Genomic DNA, 25,111 nt, shown 5'->3' with positions numbered 1-25,111 from the left:
AGAAAAATATACCTCTAGTAAGCAGTTAGTCCTCCAGACGATGGATAGCGATCAGAGATAGGTTAGCTTATCGCTAGTAAGCTTATTGGGACGCCAAAACAAAAGATAGATAGCATTTTCTATCTTCAGTAAGGTCAAAACGAAGATAGATACGATATTGGGAACGGCCATAAAAGAAGTCAACATTAGTTTTACAACGGAATTATGAATAACCATAGTAACACAAACTATAAATATTTAATCTAAATCAGTAGGTAATATAGTTTTATCTACAGTTGATATCCAACTAGATAACTTTATCTTGTATGTAGTAGTAAAACAATTTCTGATCTATAGAATGGGGAAAAGGAAATCACATCACAATGGGAATTTAAATAAGAGGTTAATAATACCTATTGAGTGTGTGTTTCATTTCACAATATTAAACGAAACACGCAAAAACTAATGAATTTATTTTATTGTCACTGATCTTAATCTTAATACTATTATAAAGGCGAAAGTTTGTATGGATGTATGGATGTATGGATGTATGGATGTTTGTTAGTCTTTCACGTAAAAACTACTGAATCGATTACAATGAAATTTAGCACACATATAGAGGGTAACTTGGATTAACACATAAGATAGGTTTTATCCCGGAAATCCCACGGGAACGGGAACTATGCGGGTTTTCCTTTGAAAACGCGGGCGAACCCGCGGGCGGTAATCTAGTTCTTCATAAGTGTACAAAGTTTAAATTAAATCTGTCTGTTTAAAGTGGATCAAAATCGAGTCCAAAAGGAGTTGGTTAAAAGCCTGTTAACAAGAAAAATAAATAAAAATATTCAACTATTTGTGTTTTTAATTTATTATGGAGCTTCAAAAGAATACTCAAATAAAATTCTATCTACTAGTTCCAAAATATAACGTGCTTACCTAAAGTTATAGATACAATTAAAAAAAGACGTGTGGCACTCGGGGACTGCCGCGGTAAAGCTATTGCATAGCATGCCTTCAAGCAACACCTCCGTGCCCGTCGGAGTGGGGAGCGTGAGGTTTTTTCGTTACGGAATTTCTGGATTGCATTGCGCGGAGGTGTGGCTTGAAGGCATAGCATGCAATAGCTTTACCGCGGCAGTCCCCGAGTGCCACACGTCTTTTTTTTAATGTTTGTCGTCGTAAATGCGTTTTATAATCCAACAATTTGATTTTGTCTCTATATACTAAAAGGAATGTATGAAATATAAATCTAATCCGACCATAAAATTTTAAACCACCCGATTATTAGCATATACTTAAACTTTCTTGGCGAGTCAACTCTTGTATGTACTTTTAAAAAACACCGTGTTTAACATAATACATAGTTTATTTTCTGAAATGGCAGTAGAAAGCAGCTTTGTCTAGGACAATATACCTACCACCACCACAATAATACCACAATAATACCTACACTGCAGTTCTTAAATCTTTTAAATACATTGTTTCCACACTGAATAGTACTTCTTTTAAATTAATTGCTACCTAAAAGCTTGGCGAAATGTTTTTCATTTTCATTGTATGCGTAGCTTTACTGGTGAATCTTTGTCTTTCACATAATTAGACGAAATATAATATTTTTCATACATAATATGATATCATACATTGAATGTGTTTCCTTGCTAGTAAACTGCATTTAATTACAGCCAAATGTTTAACGAGAATTTTAATAACAAAAATACTACTTTCAGAGTATCCTATGATTATATTCAAGTGTATAATTTCATTGTTTTTTTTATGGAATTATGTCAATACTTGCAAAAGAAAACTAGTAGGATTTATAGTACCTATATCAAAGTATGTATAAACATCAGTTTTATGTATTATACTAACCATTGTTTTAAACATAGTTTACTGCCGATAGTATAATTCACTCTAATAGAGACAATGACCACCTATTTAATATAAACCATCAAAATTACAAAATTAGCTCACAGTGCTTCGTTACAAGACCGCCTCCTTGGTACAGTGGATGACGCGTGAGCGTAGAACCGAGGGGTCCTGGGTTCGATTCCCGGTGGAGACGAAGAAAAAAAAATGTCTCGGTCTGGCAGGACACAGAAGGCTGATCACCTACTTGTCCCTAAAGAAAATCGATCAGTGAAACAGATGTATGAATAATGCATCTGCCCCTAACCCCACTAGGGGACACGGGACTTCACTTTTTTTTTATCAAAATTACAAAACCATAATATTTCAAATTGTCCTTCTCCATCCTACTTATCTACTTCATTTTTTAATCTACCAAATAAATTACTAATTGCATGAATATAAGAAAATAAAGAAAAAGTAACGATATAACCGAAACACAAAATAGCTTTTCATTACTCTAAGAAGTCTGCAATATTTATAATTAAAAGCGTCTTTATATTTACTCATATACTCTTCTGGACTCAACTGCAGGGTCATTTGTATACTTCCTTTTGTACAAGACATTAAATCTTCAAGTTCAAACAGCTTTTAAAATTAATTAAGAGAATTAACAGTGTATTCAGAATTTTTCATCTATAAATTGTGAAAGATCATGAGCTAGTTTAAAATAGTTAGGATTTATAAAAAAAGCCTGCCGCGGTAAAGCTATTGCATGCTATGCCTTCAAGCCACACCTCTACGTGTCCGTCGGAGTGGGGAGCGTGAGGTTTTTCCGTTACGCAATTTCTGGATTCGGTCCCCGCGCTCAAGGCCCGCGATAGAAGCTATGCAATAGCTAAATAAAAAGAACACGCTTAAGTTTTTCAATACATATATTTTTTTAATATCAACCAACCACAACCACTTACAATATTACCCAAATAACAAACAAACTCCACTCAGATCATTTACTTAACATTTCCTGAATCACGACCAAGCTCTTTCCCTTCGTCTCCGGTATACAAAAGAAGGTGAACAAAAATGCCAAACCGCATGTACTGCTAAAGAACCAGAACATGATATAGGCTCCGAGTTGTGTAGCTATTGAGTTGAAGATTGTGGCCACTGTGAAACCGAATACCCAGGAGACAGAGATGACGATAGCAGTTCCTTTACTCCTGACGTTTGGTCTGAACATTTCGCCAGTTAGAGTGCTGGGGATTACGCCGAATCCTGAAAAAAAATCGATATAAAATATGGATTGTATACATATTTTTATTACATCAAAGAACAACATAGATTTAAAATAAGTTAATGTATGTGGAATAACTCTATAGTCTAAATATTTAGATACTAGTGGTCCGCCCCGGCTTCGCCCGTGGTACATATTTCGCAATAAAAGATAGCCTATGTCCTTTCTCGGGTATCAAAATATCTCCATACCAAATTTCATGCAAATTGGTTTAGTAGTTTAGGCGTGATTGAGTAACAGACAGACAGACAGAGTTACTTTCGCATTTATAATATTAGTATGGATGTGACGTAGAGACAGGTTTGTTTGGCACCAAAGGATGATAGAGTTAAAAGACTTGGTCAAAGGCAAAAAGTTAAATAATGAAAGATAGCAAGAAAATTAATGAATAAATGTCCATTTTTACGGTGCATTTACATCAAACGAGCGAATGCTCACCCTAACCCCACTATGTCAAATTATTTTAGTGTAAACACGTTTAGAGCATTCGTTCGTTGGTTTTAGTGCGTTCGAAAAGATTCTATGCAATGTTCTAGTACTGAACAACACTGAATACGAGTTTTCGTTTACACTAACAATAATACTCTATGTTCGTTTGATGTAAATGCAGCGTTAGAAAAAATGTAGTCTCTTACCACTCAAACTAATCTAATATCTAATATCTAATATCTAATATATATTATAAAGGCGAAAGTTTGTAAGGATGTATGGATGTATGGATGTATGGATGTATGGATGTTTGTTACTCTTTCACGTAAAAACTACTGAAACGATTACAATGAAATTTAGCACACATATAGAGGGTAACTTGGATTAACACATAGGATAGGTTTTATCCCGGAAATCTCACGGGAACGGGAACTATGCGGGTTTTCCTTTGCAAACGCGGGCGAAGCCGCGGGCGGAAATCTAGTTTTAACATAATCAAATAAACTATGGGTCCTGTAAACCATGAAAACGTGATTAGTTTTAATAAAATAACAATTTTCTCACCCATATTATTACTTAAGAAAAACAACACCAACACAGCTAAAGGAAGCCATTTTACGTAAAGTATAACACTGTGTTCTATGTGGAGTAAATAAAAATAAGTCCCAAAGATTATCTGAAAAAAGTATGATGTATTAGATAATTTTATGTATAACTAGATTTCCGCCCGCGGCTTCGCCCGCGTTTGCAAAGGAAAACCCGCATAGTTCCCGTTTCCGTGGGATTTCCGGGATAAAAACTATCCTATGCGTTAGTCCAAGTTACCCTCTATATGTGTGCTAAATTTCATTGTAATCGGTTCAGTAGTTTTTACGTGAAAGAGTAACAAACATCCATACATCCATACATCCTTACAAACTTTCGCCTTTATAATAGTATTAAGATTAAGATATGTTTTCGTATTGTTACATAAGTAAAATTGAGGTATTAAATAAATATCTCTCTTGTGAAAATAAATAATAGTATGATATGATAAAATAAAAAAGCTCATGTCAGCTATTGTCACTCAGAACCCCTTCTGAGTGACAATAGCTGACATGTTATTTTAATTTTCACTCTACTGAAATAGTTTGAAAATCATTGCAGTAGTTTTTGATATTAATTTATATTATCAAAATTATTATTCTTAGCCTAACAACGACTAAATTCCCAGTTATTTTATCAACCACAATAAGCTATTAGACGTGTTTTCAAGACCTTTAAAATGAAAATACTTTCATGACAAATGACTCCTGTCTCCTCTAAGTATACCGTCGCAGTAAACATATGGGATAATATATCTTCCTATATTCCTATGTAATCTTTCTTAAAAATCTATGTCAAATATTCAGTGTATGAAATTTATTTTAGACGTGAATTTAAACTAAATAACATTTTTACATTACAATCTATATATATATATAAAACTCAAAGGTGACTGATATAGTGATCTATCAACGCACAGCCCAAACCACTGGACGTATCGGGCTGAAATTTGGCATGCAGGTAGATGTTAGGACGTAGGTATCCGCTAAGAAAGGATTTCCCGAAATTCTTGCGGGAACGGGGAAAAACGGGGATGCACGTACAAAGTCGTGGGCAGTCACTATTGATTTTTATATAATATTACATTTTGTCCATAAAGAATAGTTTAAACGTTAAAACAATTCCGCCTTGTTAATTTTTGAAACTGTTGTTATATCTTATATATAAAAATGAATCGCAAAATGTGTTGGTAAGCGCATAACTCGAGAACGGCTGAACAGATTTCGATAATTCTTTTTTTATTATATTCCTTGAAGTACGAGGATGGTTCTTATGTAGAGAAAACGTAAACATGTACCACGAGCGAAGCCGGGGCGGACCGCTAGTACTTCATAATAGCCACTATAATTTTAAACAACTACTATCGCTGATACAAACATAATATTATGTAATACGTTAAAATGTATTTTATAGGAAACTGACCTCTAATAGCATAGAAAACAGGAGATTCCGGAATGAAAATGACAGCAATAAAATATACAATTGATATTCCCACAGCTATATAGGACACTGAACTGTAGGACACATAGGGCCCTGCAGAATACACGAGGAGGGAACCCAGGGACTGTATGATTCCAATACCAGTTAGTAGAATTCCACGGATTTTAGTTGATCTGGAATAAGAAATAAACGAAATCCATACTAATATTATAAATGCGAAAGTAACTCTGTCTGTCTGTCTGTTACTCAATCACGCCTTAACTACTGAACCAATTTGCATGAAATTTGGTATAGAGATATTTTGATACCCGAGAAAGGACATAGGCTACTTTTTACCCCGGGAAATAGGATACCCTCGGAAATCCCACGGGATCGGGAACTATGCGGGTTTTTCTTTTGACTGCGCGGGCGAAGCTGCGGGTGGAAAGCTAGTAAGAAATAAAGATAGAAATTATTTCAAATCGTATATTTTGACACCACTTAAAATTGCCAGTGAAAATAAAACTAAGAATGTAATATTTACATAATTGCTTCGTATTTTGCTTTCAGTTTTCGGTGTATTTTACCAAAATGGGTAACTTTTTATTATTCTACAATTTATGCAGATTAATTTGCAATGCTGATGCAAAAAATAATTTGGAGATACCAAATTATTTTTTGAGATCTATAAAATTTACCAATAACCACAAAATACAGATGTTCCCTGTATACAGAAACTAGTTTTCCTTTAACAAAATTTTAACGTAATGCTAGGTCATTGTCGTGCAGATAATTATGAATATTATCAGATAAGTAACGAAATCCATACTAATATTATAAATGCGAAAGTAACTCTGTCTGTCTGTCTGTTACTCAATCACGTCTTAACTACTGAACCAATTTGCATGAAATTTGGTATAGAGATATTTTGATACCCGAGAAAGGACATAGGCTACTTTTTACCCCGGTAAATAGGATAGGTTTTATCCCGGAAATCCCACGGGAACTGGAACTATGCGGGTTTTTCTTTGACTGCGCGGGCGAAGCTGCGGGTGGAAAGCTAGTGAGATATAAGTAATTCATACTTACGCAATTTCACCAATATAAATCATATTGATCAAGCAAGCGGAACTAACTCCAAAGGTAGCAATGAATCTACCAATGAAGACCATCATAAAATTCGTGGATAATGCTAGTAAAAAGAAGCCCACGGTTGAAAAACTAGCTGCCAGTATTAGGCCTGGTTTCCGCCCTTTATAGTTTGAAAACCAACTCATTGATAATACACCTGATAGAAAGAATACAAAGGATAAATATAAATATAATTGAAACGATTCCATTCAACGTGATTAATTTTAAATATTTTAAAAACTACACCACGTGTGCCAGAAATAGCCTAGAACATCAACTAATGTAGCTATTATAGATTTACTAAATCAGAAACTATTGTTAAAAAATACATTTTTTAATATCTCTAAAATATTGTCTTTGAAAGAATTTTGATTGAAACTTAACTTAGATTCAAACATATGAACATTGTTCTATTTGAGGTCAGAATAGAGGCGAATTTTATATTTAAACCAGCTGAGCCACGCAACTTTATTTGCTGTCAAAAGGAATATTTTAGCTTTGCAAAATTTTTAATTTGCTCTGCTTTAATTTTATAGCGTGATTTAAAGTCTTCAACTTTCTTGACAAACAGCATCAAAGTCTTAAAATATACATCAGAATGAATGAATTTTCAAAATGGAAAAAACTTCATTCACAAAAAACTTATTATGCAACTATGAATTATAGCGATATGCTCCTGAAAACCTAGATATTATATACAAGAAAAAAGAGCGTGTGTGCCGAGCACACGTGTCAGAAATGAAACTTATTTGGCTAGATAAAAAATACCAAAATTGTCGCCATGACGTGACAGTATTGCCATGACGCGACCTTGAATTTACACTCTTAACGCGCCTAAAGAAGTTTCACTTCAAGAATCCATCTATAGCATGGGAAACACGAAGGTAAACCAGGTATGAATTCCTCGATAAATAGGAAACACAAAGACATAATTACTTATTCCTCGATACATAGGTAACATAAAAACATAGATACTTACTAGGTAACCCAGCAACATATATAATAGATGCCATGAAGGAGGTCTCAAAGTTCGTCGGAGGTCGGGGCAGAGGAGATTGCTCAGGGTCATTCAACTTTGGAATTATTGGTGCCGTCCAGCTTATATCGTAGCCACATAGCATTTGTCCTAGGTACACTGGAATACAAATAGTTTAGAAAACTGGTTATTTCCTTGTATTGTAAAATTAACTTCACCTTAAGAGGTAGGCGTCAGTAATCAAATCTCTATAATATACAAAAATGAATCTGTATTTCTCTTGGTCACGGCATCACGTGTGAACGGGTGGACCGATTTCGATAATTCTTTTTTTATAATATTCCTTGAAGTATGAGGATGGTTCTTATGGAGGGAAAATTTGAACATGTACCACGGGCTAAGCCGGGGCGGACCGCTAGTATGAAATAAATAGGTATTATTGATAATTAATTTTAGTGTAGCTAGCTGCTGATCTGACCTAATGATTGTGGTATCTTTAAATCTATGCTAAGTATGTCCTTTATCACGTTTCAAACTATCACTCTGTAATAATTTTAATCCATAACCGTTATTGGTTTAGGCGTGAAGAAAAGATAGACATAGTTACAGACAGAGTTACTTTCGCATTTATAATATTAAGTACGAATTTTCCTGTTAATTTACGAAAATTATCATTATTATATTATCTTATCATAATAATACTGTTAACGTGTGAATTTGTGAAGATGTATCATGTATGGATGTTGGCTCTTAACTATCAAATTTTATATGATATTAAAATTATTTTAATCAGACACGTTTTCCTTATTTACTAGCTATGTTTACAAAACAATAATTATTATTTTTGACTTTGTTTTCTTACGGAAACATATTCTAAACACAGTCCGTAAAGAATAACTTACCACATAGTGCTATAATAATCTGATTTCTATAGCGATTAACGAACATTATCACTATAATAATACTATGAAATAAATATTTGAATACATAAAATTATATAATATATCACTGTTAACACGACATTCTTTCAATCATATACGCTCTTACTGATTCTATAATATATAACATCTATTTAATCTTATCTCTGTTTTATTTAGTTTAGAAAATAGTTAAGAAATCTTTAGTCTACTATTTGTACTGTTTCTTTTCTTGGTTTAGTTCAGTTCAATCATAATCTGCTTGTTCCTACTTCACAGGCGATAATACTGATGACATTTGATAAATATTTCAATTTTTTTTTATATTAATTCGCTTATTATTATTAATTCATGACATTTTTATAGGAATAATAATAAAATTATGCTATGTAATTCAATTTTTTGTACTTTTAAAAATTGTATGATATCCACGGGCCAGCCGGTGAAAATAAAAGAACAGTGTTGAAATGTGGTTAAAAGCAATGTCTTATAGCACAGATAAAGGAATATTTGCTAAAACTTAGACAACATCCTAAAAAGTAGGTTTATTCGGAGCCCTCGGTGCGCGAGTCCGACTCGCACTTGGCCGGTTTTTATTCATCTTTTTTACAAATAATCAAAGAGTATTAATAAATTAAACAAAATGGCGGTATACAATGTATTGAACAGATGTAATTACATCAACCATCTCGGGAAATTAACATCGTTGCTAACCTTATTACGTTTTATTGGCTTACATAATTTATTTTATCTCTATTCCCCGTTATAATTAATTTGTTATGTTTGTTGTCTGCTTAGAATATGAAGGAGATGTTAACAATTGAGGTTACAGGTAAAAGTATTGGCAAAAGTTTCTATAAAATGTTTATTATAATAGCCTTGTTGAAGCCCGCGGTCTCAGACGTTACAAGGAAAAAATATGCCTATGATAGACCATAGTAAATATAATAATGAGCGTAGTTTGACCTTGAGATTTAAACTCTTTAATTTCAGATTTGATAAAAATGTAGGATTATAATCCATGCGTAAGACGGATACCATTCCAAAATATCAAACATGCTGAACGTTAATAATCAAGTTTTCACTTCTGCCGGCACTCCCGGAGTGCAACCCGTCTTCTTTTTTGTATTTTAGGAGTACCGTACCGAAAATATTAAAATGAGACCCCGAGAGAATTTTTTCTACTGAAAATCCGCGCCAAGTTTATTTTTAGTTTTATGTTAAGTCATTTTTACACATCCGTAAAGATAGTTTTAAGATTCAGTTTTATTGTACATATTTAAATTTTAAATTCTATATTTTATCTAATCTTACGCGTGCACTATTTTGGGTAGGTACGTGTTATCATTAGTAATTTTAAAAATCTCTCTTATAATACTACATTATAAAAAATTTGAGTTTCTGACGTTGTTTGTTTGTAAGGATGATCTACGAAACTACTAAACCCGTTATCCAAATTTTTCACTAACAGAAAACTCTATAATTAAGTAGAGACATAAATATATTATACTAGCCTTCCACCCGCGGCTTCGCCTGCGTTTTCAAACCTGCGTAGTTCCCGTTCCCGTGGGATTTCCGGGATAAAACCTATCTTCTGTGTTAATCCAAGTTATCAAAAGTAAAATATAAGACTTTAGTCTTTGACCGATATTTCAATAAAATATTGAATGAAGCACAAATTTTGCATCGATATTGGAATACGAATGACTTGCCTTGAAATTTATGACAATTTCGAAAAGAAAATGAAATATATACAATTTTTTCACTCGAATTCTGTTGACATAGTTCACAATTTAGAGAATAAGTTGATTTATTTAATAGTGTTTTATTTTTTATAGTGCCTAGTTACTGTTTTCTAATTACGAATAATGTTAGAAAAATAAAACATATTGTTTAAAAACAATATCTTAACAATATAAACATTTTTTGAGCTTATGTGATGACATAAGCATGACGATATTGGAATATGAACGACTTGCCCTGAAATTTATGATAATTTCGAAAAGAAAATGAAATATACAATTTTTTCACTCGAATTCTGTTGACATACTTAGTTCACAATTTAGAGAATAAGTTGATTTATAGTTTTATTTTTTATGTGCCTACTGTTTTCTAATTACGAATAATGTTAGAAAAATAAAACATATTGTTTAAAAACAATATCTTAACAATATAAACATTTTTGAGCTTATGTCATCAGGTAGGGACATAGAAGTACTTGTACTCGGGTAGCGATTTATTACTATTATGTATTATGTGCTTAGAGTATGCACTAATATCAACTTGTATTATAAAAAAGATAACAAAAATAAATAAAGCATAAGCAAAGCCACGCACTACAACTAGTTTAATATTAGAGGCAAATTACGCAGTAAACATTGGTTTATTATATACGATAAGCGTAAGAACAAACAAACGAACTTTTTTAATTAACTACTTACCAACACACGCTAATTTTAATATTTTTGTGATAAACATTTTTTTCCTCGACGCCACTCGACGCTGACTTTTTAATATGACAGAAGAAAATTATAAATTATAAATGTTATACATTGTATTTACGACGGCTTCATCCGCTTTCTCTTAAAGCTAATAAATTATATACCTTCCTCGAGAATCACTATCTGTTGAAAAAAAACCGCATCCAAATCCGTGGTATAGGGAGAAGGTAGAGACGGAAAGACAGCGACAGCGACTTTGTTTTATACTATGCTTTTTAACTTGTTTTCAACGAAGACCACACAACGTAACACAAGTCACAACCATATTATCAAGAATATTGTCAAAACGACTAAGTAATATTATAATACTAGATTTCCGCCCGCGGCTTCGCCCGCGTTTTCAAAGGAAAACCCGCATAGTTCCCGTTCCCGTGGGATTTCCGGGATAAAACCTATCCTATGTGTTAATCCAAGTTACCCTCTATATGTGTGCTAAATTTCATTGTAATCGGTTCAGTAGTTTTTAAGTGAAAGAGTAACAAACATCCATACATCCATACATCCATACATCCATACATCCTTACAAACTTTCGCCTTTATAATAGTATTAAGATTAAGAATTAAGATAAGATTAAGATATTAAGATATAATATTATGCATAATAATTTTGTTATAGATAAGTAATTTTAAAGGAAAATAATGAAAAATAAGTATTAGTGAAATAATTAATGTGACACACCATCTAGGCGTGTGTTTTATTATATTTTTAAATAAATATTTATTGATTCCTTCATTTCAAATCTAGTCATTTGCAAATGTAAAAACTTCCTTAATACAACGTAAATAAAGTAGGTACATCTTAAATTAGAACGTTGATTATTATTTACTTCAGCGTATTACGCTTTCCTTTGAACTGAAATAACCGCGGGAAATTTATCCGGTATAATATTTTTTTATTTCAGTATAAAATGATAAAATTGATAAACGATAATCCCGGTTGAACAAAACAATATCAGTGTGTTTTGGAAAACCTTTGTTATATCCAATGAGATTAATTTGTAATGACAGGAACGAAAATCTATAGGGACCAATAGGGACATGATATAAATTTTTTGGCAGCTAATAATGTAACGAAATGGATCGGGTAAACAAAGGTCTGTATAGAAAATTTTAGTGTGTAGTAGAATTTACTGTTTTAATTAATACTAGCTGTGCTCTGCGGTTTTACCCACAGTGCTCCGCTCTTGTTGGTCTTAGCGAGATAATGTATAAGTAGGTAGCCTAAGCCTTCCTCGATCCCTAAAAATATGGCTGGGGCTACTACATATATCATATTAATATTATATTTATCTTTCTATAAATACAATAATATTATTTGTTAATTTCATTTTACCATGAAATATGTATAATTGTATATTAAACATGTCTATGTTTAATGGAAAATTAAATAATTTTAAATGCCGGACATAACTAATTAAGATCCAATTTCATTTTTGTTTTAAGTTCTTACTGACCATAAAATCTCTCCCTCTCCCTCTTAGTACCTAGATATTTCAGTTTTTTAGATTTGGTTAGGTATCATCCAGGTCAGAGCTAGGGCAGGCTGCTCCACCGTGGCTACGCCCATGACAAGTATTATGATTTAACTAACTTTCCGTCCGCGACCTCGCCCGCTTTATCTAAAACCTAAAAAAAGACGTGTGGCACTCGGGGACTGCCGCGGTAAAGCTATTGCATAGCATGCCTTCAAGCCACACCTCCGTGCCCGTCGGAGTGGGGAGCGTGAGGTTTTTTCGTTACGGAATTTCTAGAGTCGGTCCCCGCGCTCAAGGCCCGCGATAATAATTAATATTATACTAAAACCTTCCTCGAGAGCTACTCTATCTATTCAAGAACACCGCATCAAAATCCGTTCCGCAGTTTTAAAGATGTAAGCATACAACATATGGGATCGTAGGGACATAGGTATATAGGGACAGAGAAAGCGACTTCTTTTTATACTATGTAGGGATAATAGATGATTTATCATTTATTTCATCTTCAACTACATTTAAGAAAGAGCAAATATAAGAAAAATGGCGGATATTCCTAAAAGATATTTCTTATAATTAACCGCGTGACACACGTTATTCATACTTTCAGCCAAGTGTAAAGATATTTCTACTTGAACACATTAAGGTGTGAATGCCCGAGTCAATGTCTTGTCAAGTTAATGACTAGTGCCACGCCCCGGCTTCGTACCTGTTAATATTTAATACATTTTTATCGGCGTAAATGAGCCTTTACATTAATTTTTCGTGTCAATTTTACTCGAAATAAAGCCGTTATTTGCTTCAATTTGTATCTACAAAATTAAACACTTCGTTTTTCTACCATCGGCCTAATAGTCTCTTATTATCGTGAACAAACACTTGGATACGATATTTTATATATATGTTATAGGCAAACTCCGAAGCTCCGGCGCTCCTAGGTTGGACTGGTCAATCCTCAGGTCAGACTGAATGACTTAGTCAAAGCCTAAACAAATGTAAATTTTCGGCCTTTGACTAAACAATTTTCGTCAAACCTGGGAGAGACTAATTTGGTCAGGCAAACGTCAAAACACAATTTTATTAAATCGGGGTTTGACGAGTCAAACTCCGATATAGGTATGAAGTGTCTTATCTTCGTATATTTGGAAGCATTTTATCATTTAAGCAGCTTTCAAGTCTTAAGAACCGCTTAACTCTGCCAGTTCTGACACCTGATTGGTCAGCTTACGTGATTTTCACTTTTATATTTGAGATGCTTTGAGAGAATGCCGTGTGGCATTAGGCCCGCCTTTTGTACGATGTGCAATAAAGTATAAAATAAATAAATAAATGCTTTGGAATATACGGAGGTTAGTTTGTATAAGATTAAGTATAAAAAAATAACATTTTTAAAATTTTGATGTTTATTGTTTTAATAATTTCTTAAGTAATTAAAATGAAAAATTAATCATTTTTCTGACATGGTGAGGCATTAATGTTAATTGTTTTAATAATTTCTTAGGTAATTAAAATGAAAAATTAATCTTTATTCTGGCATGGTGAGGCATTATGACATTTAGAATTGCACAATACATTAGACCTTTTACATTTGCATAATTTTGAAGAGCATTTTTTATTGCAGTGGCATTTTATAAAGCCTTGGCCACCAAATTTTGAATCCTTTGCACTGATTTCTCTAAGAGACAGCCGAACGTCAGGCACATCTTCGATCTTAAGAAATTTTTCAACGTTTGACCGAGAATTGCAGTCGCTTCTAGGATTGACTAGGCCAAAACCGAAACAGAATAATTTACTTTCGACGTTTGACTGAAAAGTTAGGAGCTCCTGGGTTTGACTAAAAATACTTCAGGCAAAGGGCGAAATTGAAATGTATTTCGGGGATTGCCTGATGGCTTTGGCCAAACCTAGGATAAACCAGTCCTTCCGCGAAGAGACTGTGTATCGGACTTTGACTATAACATATACATGTGGGAAGTATAACATATGGATAGAACAAATTTCTTTACTATGGGGATAGGCCTCTGACCTGAAGGTTGAATTAAGGCCAAGATAAACGGTTACACTAAACTTTAGTTGTTTATCAAATAAACGACTAAGTTTTCAACTTAATCGGAATACTTAACGTCCTACTTTGTTACAGCTTAAATAACCATTTATTTTGTAAGTTATTGTTTTGGAATTACGCTGCAAGTTATCTAGGTGGCTCTTTAGTTTTATCTAAAGTGTATCTAAATAATTAAATTTATAGGGTTGAATGCAGATAACTAAATATTGAATAAATTATTCAACTATATATTTTTTAAATGGCGCAGTGTTTAAATAATTATCCACCAACCTACAAATATTATAAATGCGAAAGTTTTTATGTTTGTTTGTTACTCCTTCACGCAAAAACTGCTTAACCGATTTTCATGGAATATGGCACACAACACAAATAGAGGGTCGCTTGGATAGGATAGTTTTTATCCCGATAATCCCACAGGAACAGGAACTATGAGGATCTTTCTTTAACTACGCGGGCGAAGCCGCAGGCGGAAATCTAGTAAGGACATAAAAATATTATAAACGTCGTGAGATTCACTGAACCATAACTATTTAAAAGATTGTTATACAATTCAAAGCACGAGTTGCTATAATAGCAGACATTACAGCAATATGTTATATGCAAATTTTTGTATTATAAATAGAGCGGTACTAAGTAACGATACCGGTAACGATTGAAGTGATAATAATATGGGTATCGGTTTGGGTATTTGTTCCGTGATTAAATTTTTAAATGATTTAAACTCTTCCTGATTATAATGAATGACAGTGTTAAATTTATAAGTTACGTATAAAATGTACAAAACATCTTGCCTCTTTATAATACATATAACTGTAGATAGCCACTAAAAATAAGACAAATAACATGCAATACATAAAATTTGATTTCAATACATTTTATACTTAAAACTTCGTCTATAAATTACATCACTAAAATAAAAACTGACTTTATCGATATCACGACATAAACGACGTTATCGATATTCTAGTCTGTCACATCACTAACCACAACGTTATTCCTCAAATAAATCCCACTGTAAAGATGTGAATAAATGAAATGTCTCCTAAATCCATCAGGATTTTAGTACAGATAGTATGACGCGCTTCAAGTTTTAACATTCGTTTAAGGAATTCTTAAATAATTTAATCTTTCTCAAAATTCTAGAACCTTTTTGAATAAAAATTCATGGTATTTCTTAAATGTAAATTTAAAGTTTATTCACATGGCGTGGTGTAGTACGTAGGTATTTTATATCTAGATAATATTTTTTATTATATTGTTTCTGTATTACAATTCAGATTTGTCGAATGTATGTATCATCGCGTTACGTGCAATAAAACGGCGTGTCGCTGTAATAAAAAGTTAAATATCAACCACCAACCGATCCTAATTCGTAATTTATCATATTTCAAGGAACTCCGATTCGAAAAATTATTTTGGTGTTATTATAGCCCATTTAAGGAGGAAGGCTATAGGCAATATATTATCATCACTTTAAGGTAAAAAGGAGCGGAGCAACGCGGGTAAACCCGTGGGCCACATTGAGTTTTACTCGCTTCAGATGTATTGCTATGAAACAGGAACATACATACACATTGCATACAAGTAACAATAGTAGTAGTTAGTGCTACAATAATCATCATGTATGTATGTTAGCTTGCAGCTTGCAAATGGCGCTCTGCGAATGATAAATACGTTTAATTATTGAGTCTGGTTTCACGCAAGAATGCGTGCTAGTGCTGTACTGGATTAATGTTGTGCGTAGTGATGTGCAAGTGTGGTAAGTATCGATGGTTTTGAAACTTTATCGATTTTTAAATAATGGTGAATACATTTCACTTTGCGTTAAACTTTCTTGATTTTGAATTATATTTTTCAGCTAGTGATATTCAAAACATCTCAATTTATATTTAAATGAATTGTTTGATCATAAAATATGCTGATGACCCATTGTAAAGAAATACATATTATAATATCATCACTGTAACCTGAAGTTTTTCCTTATTTGAACCAAGAAGCTTTTTCATCACATAACAAGACAAAGACGTTGACGTATCGCGTATAAGTGATGTATTAAAATACACCCATCGATGTATTTATCGATAAACATGTGAACATCATTAATTTAATCATGTGGTTCGCCGCGATTTCACGTACTAACAGACAAAACCGAATAATATTTTGACTAAAACACTGTTATCATCAATTTGTTTGGAAATATGACGAGGTTAAATGCATTTCAATTAAAATATTCAATAATCCTGGTTTAAACAATTAAAAATTATTTCATGTAAATTAATATAATAAAAGTAATATTATAAATGTGAAAGTTTGTGAGGATGGATTGGGAATATTTGTGACTCTTTCACGCAAATACCACTGAACCGATTACAATGAAATTTGTTATGTAGGTAGCTGAAGACCTAGAAGAATCGAAATATGAAATAATATTCACGAAAAAAATTAGGGTCATAGTAAAACATGAACATAACACAATATTGTAAAATTGCCAAATAAAAATAAATTTAATGAAACCCTTTTTTTCATCAAACGTCGACTATTTATGAATTTTTAATGAAAAAGGCTGCTTTGTTATTAAATTAAAAAAGTAGGTAATATCCGTATATTTTATTTAGGTATATCGTACTCGTAAGTATCTTATACTAATATTATAAAGCTGTTTGTTACTTTGTGTGTTTGAACGTGCTTATCTCAGGAAAAAACTGAACTGATTTGAAAAATTATTTCATTGTTAGATAGCCCATTTGTCGAGGAAGGCTATAGGCTATATATTATATAATATCATCACGCTAAGACCAACAGGAGCGGAACACTGCGGGTAAAACCGCTTTAGTTATTAGTAAGTAGGTACTATAAGTGCAGTATTAAAAAAAATTTAAATATTTAATATTCTATTGACTATCATTTTAGTCAAGAATTTATAATGATTATAAATCAATCCATAAAAAAGAAGGTAGAATGTGTGTTCACACCTTAATCATAATATCTTTATACCTAAAAGAATTGTTACAAATGACCAGCAAATATTTCATATTCACATGAAGAAAGAACCTAAGTAACCTTTGGGAAATAGACGATGATATTAAGTTCACATTTATATATCCAAAAATAGAAGGAATCTAGTCTTTTTTGTTGGACTGTGTTATTTAGAGCATTGAAACTGATTTATCTTGGTTGGGGTGGAGTTGATATAATCGTGAGGGCACTTTATAAAACAAGGGTTTTTAGTTGTTATCTTTTAATTGTTTTTTATATTTCTTTATTTTAAATTCTTCGGAAGTTAATAATTGTTTTATCTATATTAAATACTAGCGGTCCGGCCCGGCTTCGCCCGTGGTACCTACATGTTTGCGTTTTTTTTTCATAAGAACCATCCTCGTACTTCAAGGAATAGATTCCGCAGCGCACGCGATGACAGAATTTTTAATAAGGAATTTTTTTACACCTTGGGTTACATTATTGCATTTTTGGTAAGGATCTCTAATTTTTTTGAAAATGCAATATAGCCTATGTTGCTCAGTGAAGATGCAGCTTTCTAATGGCGAAAGAATTTTTGAAATCGGTCCAGTAGTTTATGCGTGAAAACCATACATATACATACATACATACATAATTACAAACCTTTCCTCTTTATAATATTAGTATAGATTAATGTATTTTTATGTCTCTGTCTTTTTGTTCAGATATTTTTAAATCTGATAACCGCGAAAATTACTTAATTATTATTTTAAAGCGTAATTCTTAACTTGTTTAATGAACAAATAAAATTAGTTGTATCAATGAAATCTCAATATAGGTACTAGTAATTGCTATAAATCTCGTAGTTTCAAAATAAAGGCTATTATTTCACTTTAATATACGATAGAAGCAAGCTGTGACGATTTCCGCGATCCATTTAAAAAGCAATCAAAATAAATCTACCCGCCAAATAATCCGTCACTTGTCTTTTTATACCCTCATTTCAATTAATAACAGCTGGTTTATTTTAGGGTTCTTGAGGTATTGATATAAACAAGGTTTTTCTTGGAAATGTAGTTTATATATTATGCTGACAACGCTTTTTGGAAAAATGTATTTGTTGTGTAACATCAAGATTTTGTTTTGTTGGCTTGTGATGATAAATTATGATTATATAATGAATATAGATCTATCCACGACGGCCAGACATTCCTTATTTTAGAAAAGTTGAAAGTTTCTCTGTATATGTCTTCTATACAGATAAGTACCAGTGACTATCAAGTTTAAAACATTCAACATATACCTATAAAATTTAGCTTTTAAAGTATAATGAAAGTTAGGTATAATTTTAAACACCTTTACTACCTGTTTCCTGCCAAAGTAACCACAACCCAGACTTGATAATCGCTAGTCGTTCTTATCTGTATCGGAGACATATACAGAGAAACTTTCAACTTTTCTAAAATGAGGAATGTCTGGCCGTCGTGGGCTCTTGGGTTAATAGTTGTGGTTTAAATATATCATTTTAAGACATAGTTAATTGATAAAATAAAACATAACATGGATCTCCTAAACATTCCTGCACCACGCTATCTTCCTAGTCCTAGCCTTAGCAAAACTTGTATTAAATGGAAATTATGCAATACGATACAATATTGATTAAAAATTTACATTACATGGACAACAAAGATCGGTTACCAAATGAAAAGATTTTTAATTTTGTATGAAATGAATAAACACGAAAAAGGCTCTATCTATTTTAAAAATATTTTATCATTTGAGAGCCACGTCTTAACGTATTTTTTTTATATCGGGTCAACACGGGTGAAGCCTAGACAATCAGCTATTTTAATAATGTTTATATATATACCTAAATACTAAATACACATTGATAAACAACAAAAAAAAACTATTAAAATGTAGTTACCAAACTCACGCTTAGCCACATCTGTTACTATCGTCTTAAAAGCTTATGGGCCGGCGCCCACTGCCGGCACGGCACGGCATGGCACGGCAGAGCATCCCGCGGCGTGCAATGGCATCCCGCGGCGTGCAGTGGCATCCCGCGGCGTGCTGCGTGATCCCGCGGCATTCAGTGGCATGCCGTGGTATCCTGCTAAAAGCCCCACTAATGCTGCATAAGTTTCAACCTTATTTCAACTAGCTAGCAATCATGATTCCTCGACCCCAAAGTGACGCATACGCCTCGCGGGATGCAATGGCGCGCCGCGGCATTCCTTGGAATGAAACAGCAAGACACGTCATGCCACCGCATCCTGCGGCGTGCCGCGTCATGCTGCAGCATCCTGCGATACGTCGCGGCATCGTGGCATCGAAATAAAGTAACTTGAATTCTAAACTGATTGAAATAAGATTCAAAATAACTTCATTAGTAATAAAATCCTCTGCCCTGCCATGCCACGCCGTGCCGGCAGTGGGCGCCGGCCCTAAGTATCATTCATCTTGATGTCTATTAAATTACTGAAATGTCATTGAAATTAATAAGAAAATAAATTATTAGATTTAAGAAATATAAGACTTGTCTTGTGAACAATTTAGCGGATAACCGTGAAAGTTGATTGACCTTTAGGCTTTAACCCAACAGAGCCAAAAGGAGGATTATGCTTTCGTGTGAATATTATATTATACATAGAATCTACACATTATTCCTGAGCTATACGTGCATTTATTTAATTATATCTAAGTTATTTTTAGGTGTAATTGTAATGTATTTTTTATCTTTAATGTTGAATTGTACTGAGCTGATTTTCCTTCAATAATTTTTACAATTATCTACATACCTACATAATAGGGGCTATTTGCTTGTAATATTTTATTATTACGACTGTATCACTCTAATGTGCAAGTCGCTTAGTCTTTACATTTTCAGAAATGATAAATGTTTTTTGCTGATACTACGGCATAATACATTATGTTATGTTGACAAAAAAGTTTATATTTTATAAGCACTGAATGGCAGTCATCAAAACCTTTAAGTAAATCTAATTCTTTTACGAAAAAAATAATTAAGAAAATTACAAGTCTTAACTCCAATATTCTGTAAAAGCGTGGTTACATAAAATTACGACCCTGATAAATAATTCTATTCCCAATTAGGATGAATTTCTGTCAAATGCTGCAAAAACAACTTATAGGCTCTCTTCACAATGGGTAGCGTTGGGCGAGTAGAGGCAATCACGACAGCGTAGAGGGCCTACATGTCTATGATTGGCCGTCATTGTAGGTTCATTCATAATCGCCGTATTGGCGGCAAATATCGACGATTATTTGTTGGGCCAACACTGCCCATTGTGAAGAAGGCCCATTATGCTAACGACGTTTTGGCATGTTCCAATTCACGAAACAAGGCAGCGGTATCAAAAAATACTCTTAAGACCGTGACCGTGAGCACGCAAAAATATAATGGTTAACAAAAATGTGTAATTATGTACGTATTTATCAAGAAAATTGCTGACCGATATCCATTTGAAGGAATGAACCGTTCCTAAGTGAACGAAATAAATAGCAAAAGTATATCTTATACAATCCATACTAATATTATAAATGCGAAAGTAACTCTGTCTGTCTGTTACTCAATCACGCCTAAACTACTGAATCAATTTGCATGAAATTTGGTATGGAGTTATTTTGATACCCGAGAAAGGACATAGGCTACCTTTTATTGCGAAATATGTACCTACCAGTTACCACGGGCGAAGCCGGGGCGCACCACTAGTATATTATAACTCTAAATACATGACGTTTCAGGATTTTGATTGATGATGAAAATGATTGGTGTGAATTTAGGTCACGTTTATAATCTACTAGCTTTCCGCCCACGGCTTCACCCGCGTTTTCAAAGAAAAACCTGCGTATCTCCCGTTCCCGTGGGATTTCCGGGATAAAACCTAGACTATGTGTTAATCCAAGTTACCCTCTATATGTGTGCTAAATTTCATTGAAATCATTCAGTAGTTTGTGCGTGAAAACCACACATACATACATACATAATTACAAACCTTTCCTCTTTATATTAGTATTTAATATTATTTCCTAGATATTTATACACATAATATTTCAATCCAGATAAATCACATAGCAACAGCTTAACCCATAAATAAAAACAATATTTATAGAAAACCTAAAAATTATTGTCTGTAAAGGTAGTTTTACGAATATTATTTTCACAATAATATTGTTGACGAAAAAGCGCGGGAAACTTTGAACGAGGCGGGAGCGTGTTTTAAATTTTAATTTTAAATTAAACTTAATTTTATGATCAGAGGAGTAATTTGTTGTAAATATTATAGTATTTAGTGTAAATAGTTATAGTTTTATATTATATTGGTAAGTTTTATTGTTAATATTATTTCTATAGGTACATATGTAAATTGTATATTTGAATTGAGTCTCCTTCATAGAAATCTATGAAGGATCCTCCTGATCGTTTGAATGAGGGATCAGGTCTGGGACCTGGTCCCTCCGTCGCTAGCTATGTAACACTATATAGCAATGATGATAATTTTGATAAGGATATACTTGATTGGGAACAAGAAGGTAATAGAAAAAGGAAGCGTGGTAAAAATATGAATACTATTAATAGCCTAGAAAATTTAGATAGTGGTCGCCAGAGTGTTAACTCTAATAGCAACTCTGTATCAGCTAAGGAAAATATTTCAGTTGATTTACAGTCTAATTCTTTAATCAGAAATATATATACTGAACATGACTCTTATCCATTTGTTGTTCATGTCCAAAGATGTGAATCATCACCCGGTGATGGCTCTACTTTGCATCCAATTACATTTGGCAATTTTTTGAAAAAAAATAGTTTTAAAAATATTGTAGCAGGTAGTGTCAAAAGAATAGGCAGGAATAGATGCGTTGTTGCTTTTTCAACTGCTCATGATGCTAACACATTTATTAATAATAAAGCCTTAGAAACATTCAATCTAAGAGCAAAAATACCATCCTTCCATGTTTCTCGGATAGGCTTAGTAAGAGGCATTCCATCAGAATGGTCTCCGGAAGAAATTAAAGAAAATATAGTTGTTCCTAATGGATGTGGCTCTATAATAAAAGTACGCAGAATTAATTATAAAGTTATTATTGATGGTACAGTTACATGGAAGCCTTCACAATCTGTAATATTAACTTTTGATGGGCAAACACTCCCGTCAAGAATATTTATTTGTTATAACTCTTTACCGGTAGAGCTATATATATTTCCAACCATTCAGTGTTATAATTGCTGTAGGTATGGTCACACAAAATCAATTTGCAGATCCAAGCCCCGTTGCTATAAATGCGGGCAAGATCATAGTGGTGAAACTTGCAATGTTGAAGAGGATGGTGCATCATGTATAATGTGTTCTGGTTTACATTTTGCAAATAATAAAAACTGTCCTGAATATAATCGCCAAAAACTAATTAAACTTACTATGGCTCAGAAGAACTTGTCATATGGAGAGGCACTTAAATTACACCCACAGGTAAAAAAACCTTATGCTGAAGTGCTTAACACTTCAACATTACAAGTCTCACCAAAGCATAGTTTACAAAATACAAATATAAATACATCTCATAAAAAGACTGTTTTTAAAAAACAACGTTCGCCACCTAAAAGTAGCCAAGGATATGATAGAGCTGCTCATGAAGCTTTAATTAAAGAATGTCAAATGCCTACACCTGACAATGGTTGTGCCTTCAAGATTTCTCCATCTAATGATACTCAAAATGGTGCTTTAATGGAAATTATACTCGCTTTAATCAATTTATTACAACAAGGTAAGACATTAGGACCGTCCAACGTTGCTTTACTTAATAAAATTATTAATAACACAATAAAAAACAATGGCTTCGAACATAGTACATTGGAATTGCAGGAGCATTCTTCCTAAAAAATCTGAATTAATTCATATCATTAATAAATATAATCCAATATTAATATCACTAAACGAGACCTGGTTAAAATCATATTTAAATTTTCGTATTCCCGGTTACATTTGTTTGAGGGATGATAGAACTGACGGATACGGCGGTGTTGCAATTTTAGTTAAAAATACTCTTACTTTCAAAAAATTACAACTTTTCCAACATACCGATAAAAGTTTCAATATTGTCGGAATAAGACTTAATAATACGATTTCCATTGTTTCCATTTATATTCCTCAGTTTTCGAATTTAATTAAGCATGATATACAACATATTTTTTCCACACTTGAAGAACCCTATATTATCTTAGGTGATTTTAATTGCCATCACCAATCTTGGGGATGTAGTATATCGAATTCAAATGGAGTACAATTACTAGATCTTATCGACAATAACAATTTATGTGTAATAAATTCAGGGGAGCCGACACGACGCACTCATGTGAATGAGAACTTGAGTGCAGTAGATTTAACAATTTGTACATCGGATGTAGCTTCATGTTCATCCTGGAATCCCTTACCGTATACGTTTGGTAGTGACCATTTCCCTATTTTAATTACTTTGCCGTTCAAAAATAATCAAAATTATAAACAAAGTTCACGTTTCAAATATAGACTGCAAAATGTAGATTGGGACAAATATAAAAATACAATTGAAAATGAAGTAAGGGAACTTCCTGATGTAAATATCACTAATGGAATAAAATGCTCGGAAGCGTTTGCAAAAACGATTTTGCAAGTTGCTGAGGAGTTATTCCCTGTTAAATCGACCTCGAACACGCTCATGTCTTCTCCACCTTGGTGGGATAAGGATTGTACAGAAGCGATAAAGAAACGAAAACTGGAAGAAAAGAGATATGCGGAAAATATGTCCACGGAGAATTACAATAATCTGATTGCTACAATAAAGACAACACGATCACTACTCAAGAGAAAAAAACAAGAAGGGTGGAAATCTTTTTGCACATCCATTTCACCGAATACTTGTCCCTCTGAAGTGTGGAAAAATTTAAAACGCTTCAGGTCAGCATTTGCTGAGCAACCATATAGATTTCCAGAGTCATTGGCTCGTGATTTTATGAAAAATATAGCTCCCGATACAGTTCCAGAGAATAATATATTACCCGTGACTTCTGTTTCATTTGATCACAACTACTTTCGCATTGATTCCTTTTTTTCTCTATATGAGTTGAAGGGAGTACTGTCAAATGTAAAGGATTCCACCCCCGGCCTAGATGGTATACCTTATTCTTTCCTAAAAAACCTCGGAGATACTGCATTACAATACTATCTTGACATAATAAATAATATAATGCTGTCTGGAAATATTCCGTCCGTGTGGAAGACACAAGAAATTATACCTATACTCAAACCACATAAACCAGCTGACGAGCACTTATCCTATAGACCGGTAGCTTTGTCATGCGTTTTATTAAAGGTAGCAGAACATTTAGTGAAAAATCGTTTAGAGTGGCATATCGAGCATCACGATTACCTATCAAACAGTCAGTTTGGTTTTAGAAAAGCAAAAAGTACAATAGACAGCATAGGCATTCTCACAACAGACATACGTTTAGCCTTCTCGAACAACAAGTACTTAGTAGCTA

At 33.2% G+C, this 25,111-nt stretch overlaps 2 protein-coding genes across 2 annotated transcripts; one reads left to right on the top strand and one right to left on the bottom strand.

Moving 5' to 3' along the window:
• Positions 1 to 2,769: 2,769 nt before the first annotated feature.
• LOC149478084 (facilitated trehalose transporter Tret1-like) lies at positions 2,770 to 8,670 on the bottom strand. The gene is made up of 7 exons (XM_089709670.1): positions 8,561 to 8,670; positions 7,662 to 7,817; positions 6,641 to 6,839; positions 5,555 to 5,745; positions 5,494 to 5,498; positions 4,112 to 4,223; positions 2,770 to 3,099 (listed from the first exon to the last, which is right to left on the bottom strand). Exons 1-7 carry the CDS (start codon positions 8,604 to 8,606, stop codon positions 2,831 to 2,833), a joined length of 978 nt encoding a protein of 325 aa, XP_089565796.1. The 5' UTR covers positions 8,607 to 8,670; the 3' UTR covers positions 2,770 to 2,830.
• Positions 8,671 to 21,965: 13,295 nt separating this feature from the next.
• On the top strand, positions 21,966 to 24,064 carry LOC149478083 (uncharacterized). Its single transcript, XM_089709746.1, has one exon. The coding sequence runs from the start codon at positions 21,999 to 22,001 to the stop codon at positions 23,469 to 23,471; it is 1,473 nt and encodes a 490-aa protein (XP_089565872.1). The 5' UTR covers positions 21,966 to 21,998; the 3' UTR covers positions 23,472 to 24,064.
• Positions 24,065 to 25,111: the final 1,047 nt, after the last annotated feature.

The sequence above is a fragment of the Colias philodice genome, chromosome 23, assembly GCF_061535455.1.
Source record: "Colias philodice isolate Cphi_HAF_F1 chromosome 23, ilColPhil1 Martin Lab GWU primary, whole genome shotgun sequence".
NCBI classification, from domain to species: domain Eukaryota; kingdom Metazoa; phylum Arthropoda; class Insecta; order Lepidoptera; family Pieridae; genus Colias; species Colias philodice.
This window is presented reverse-complemented; position numbering and strand designations above follow the sequence as displayed.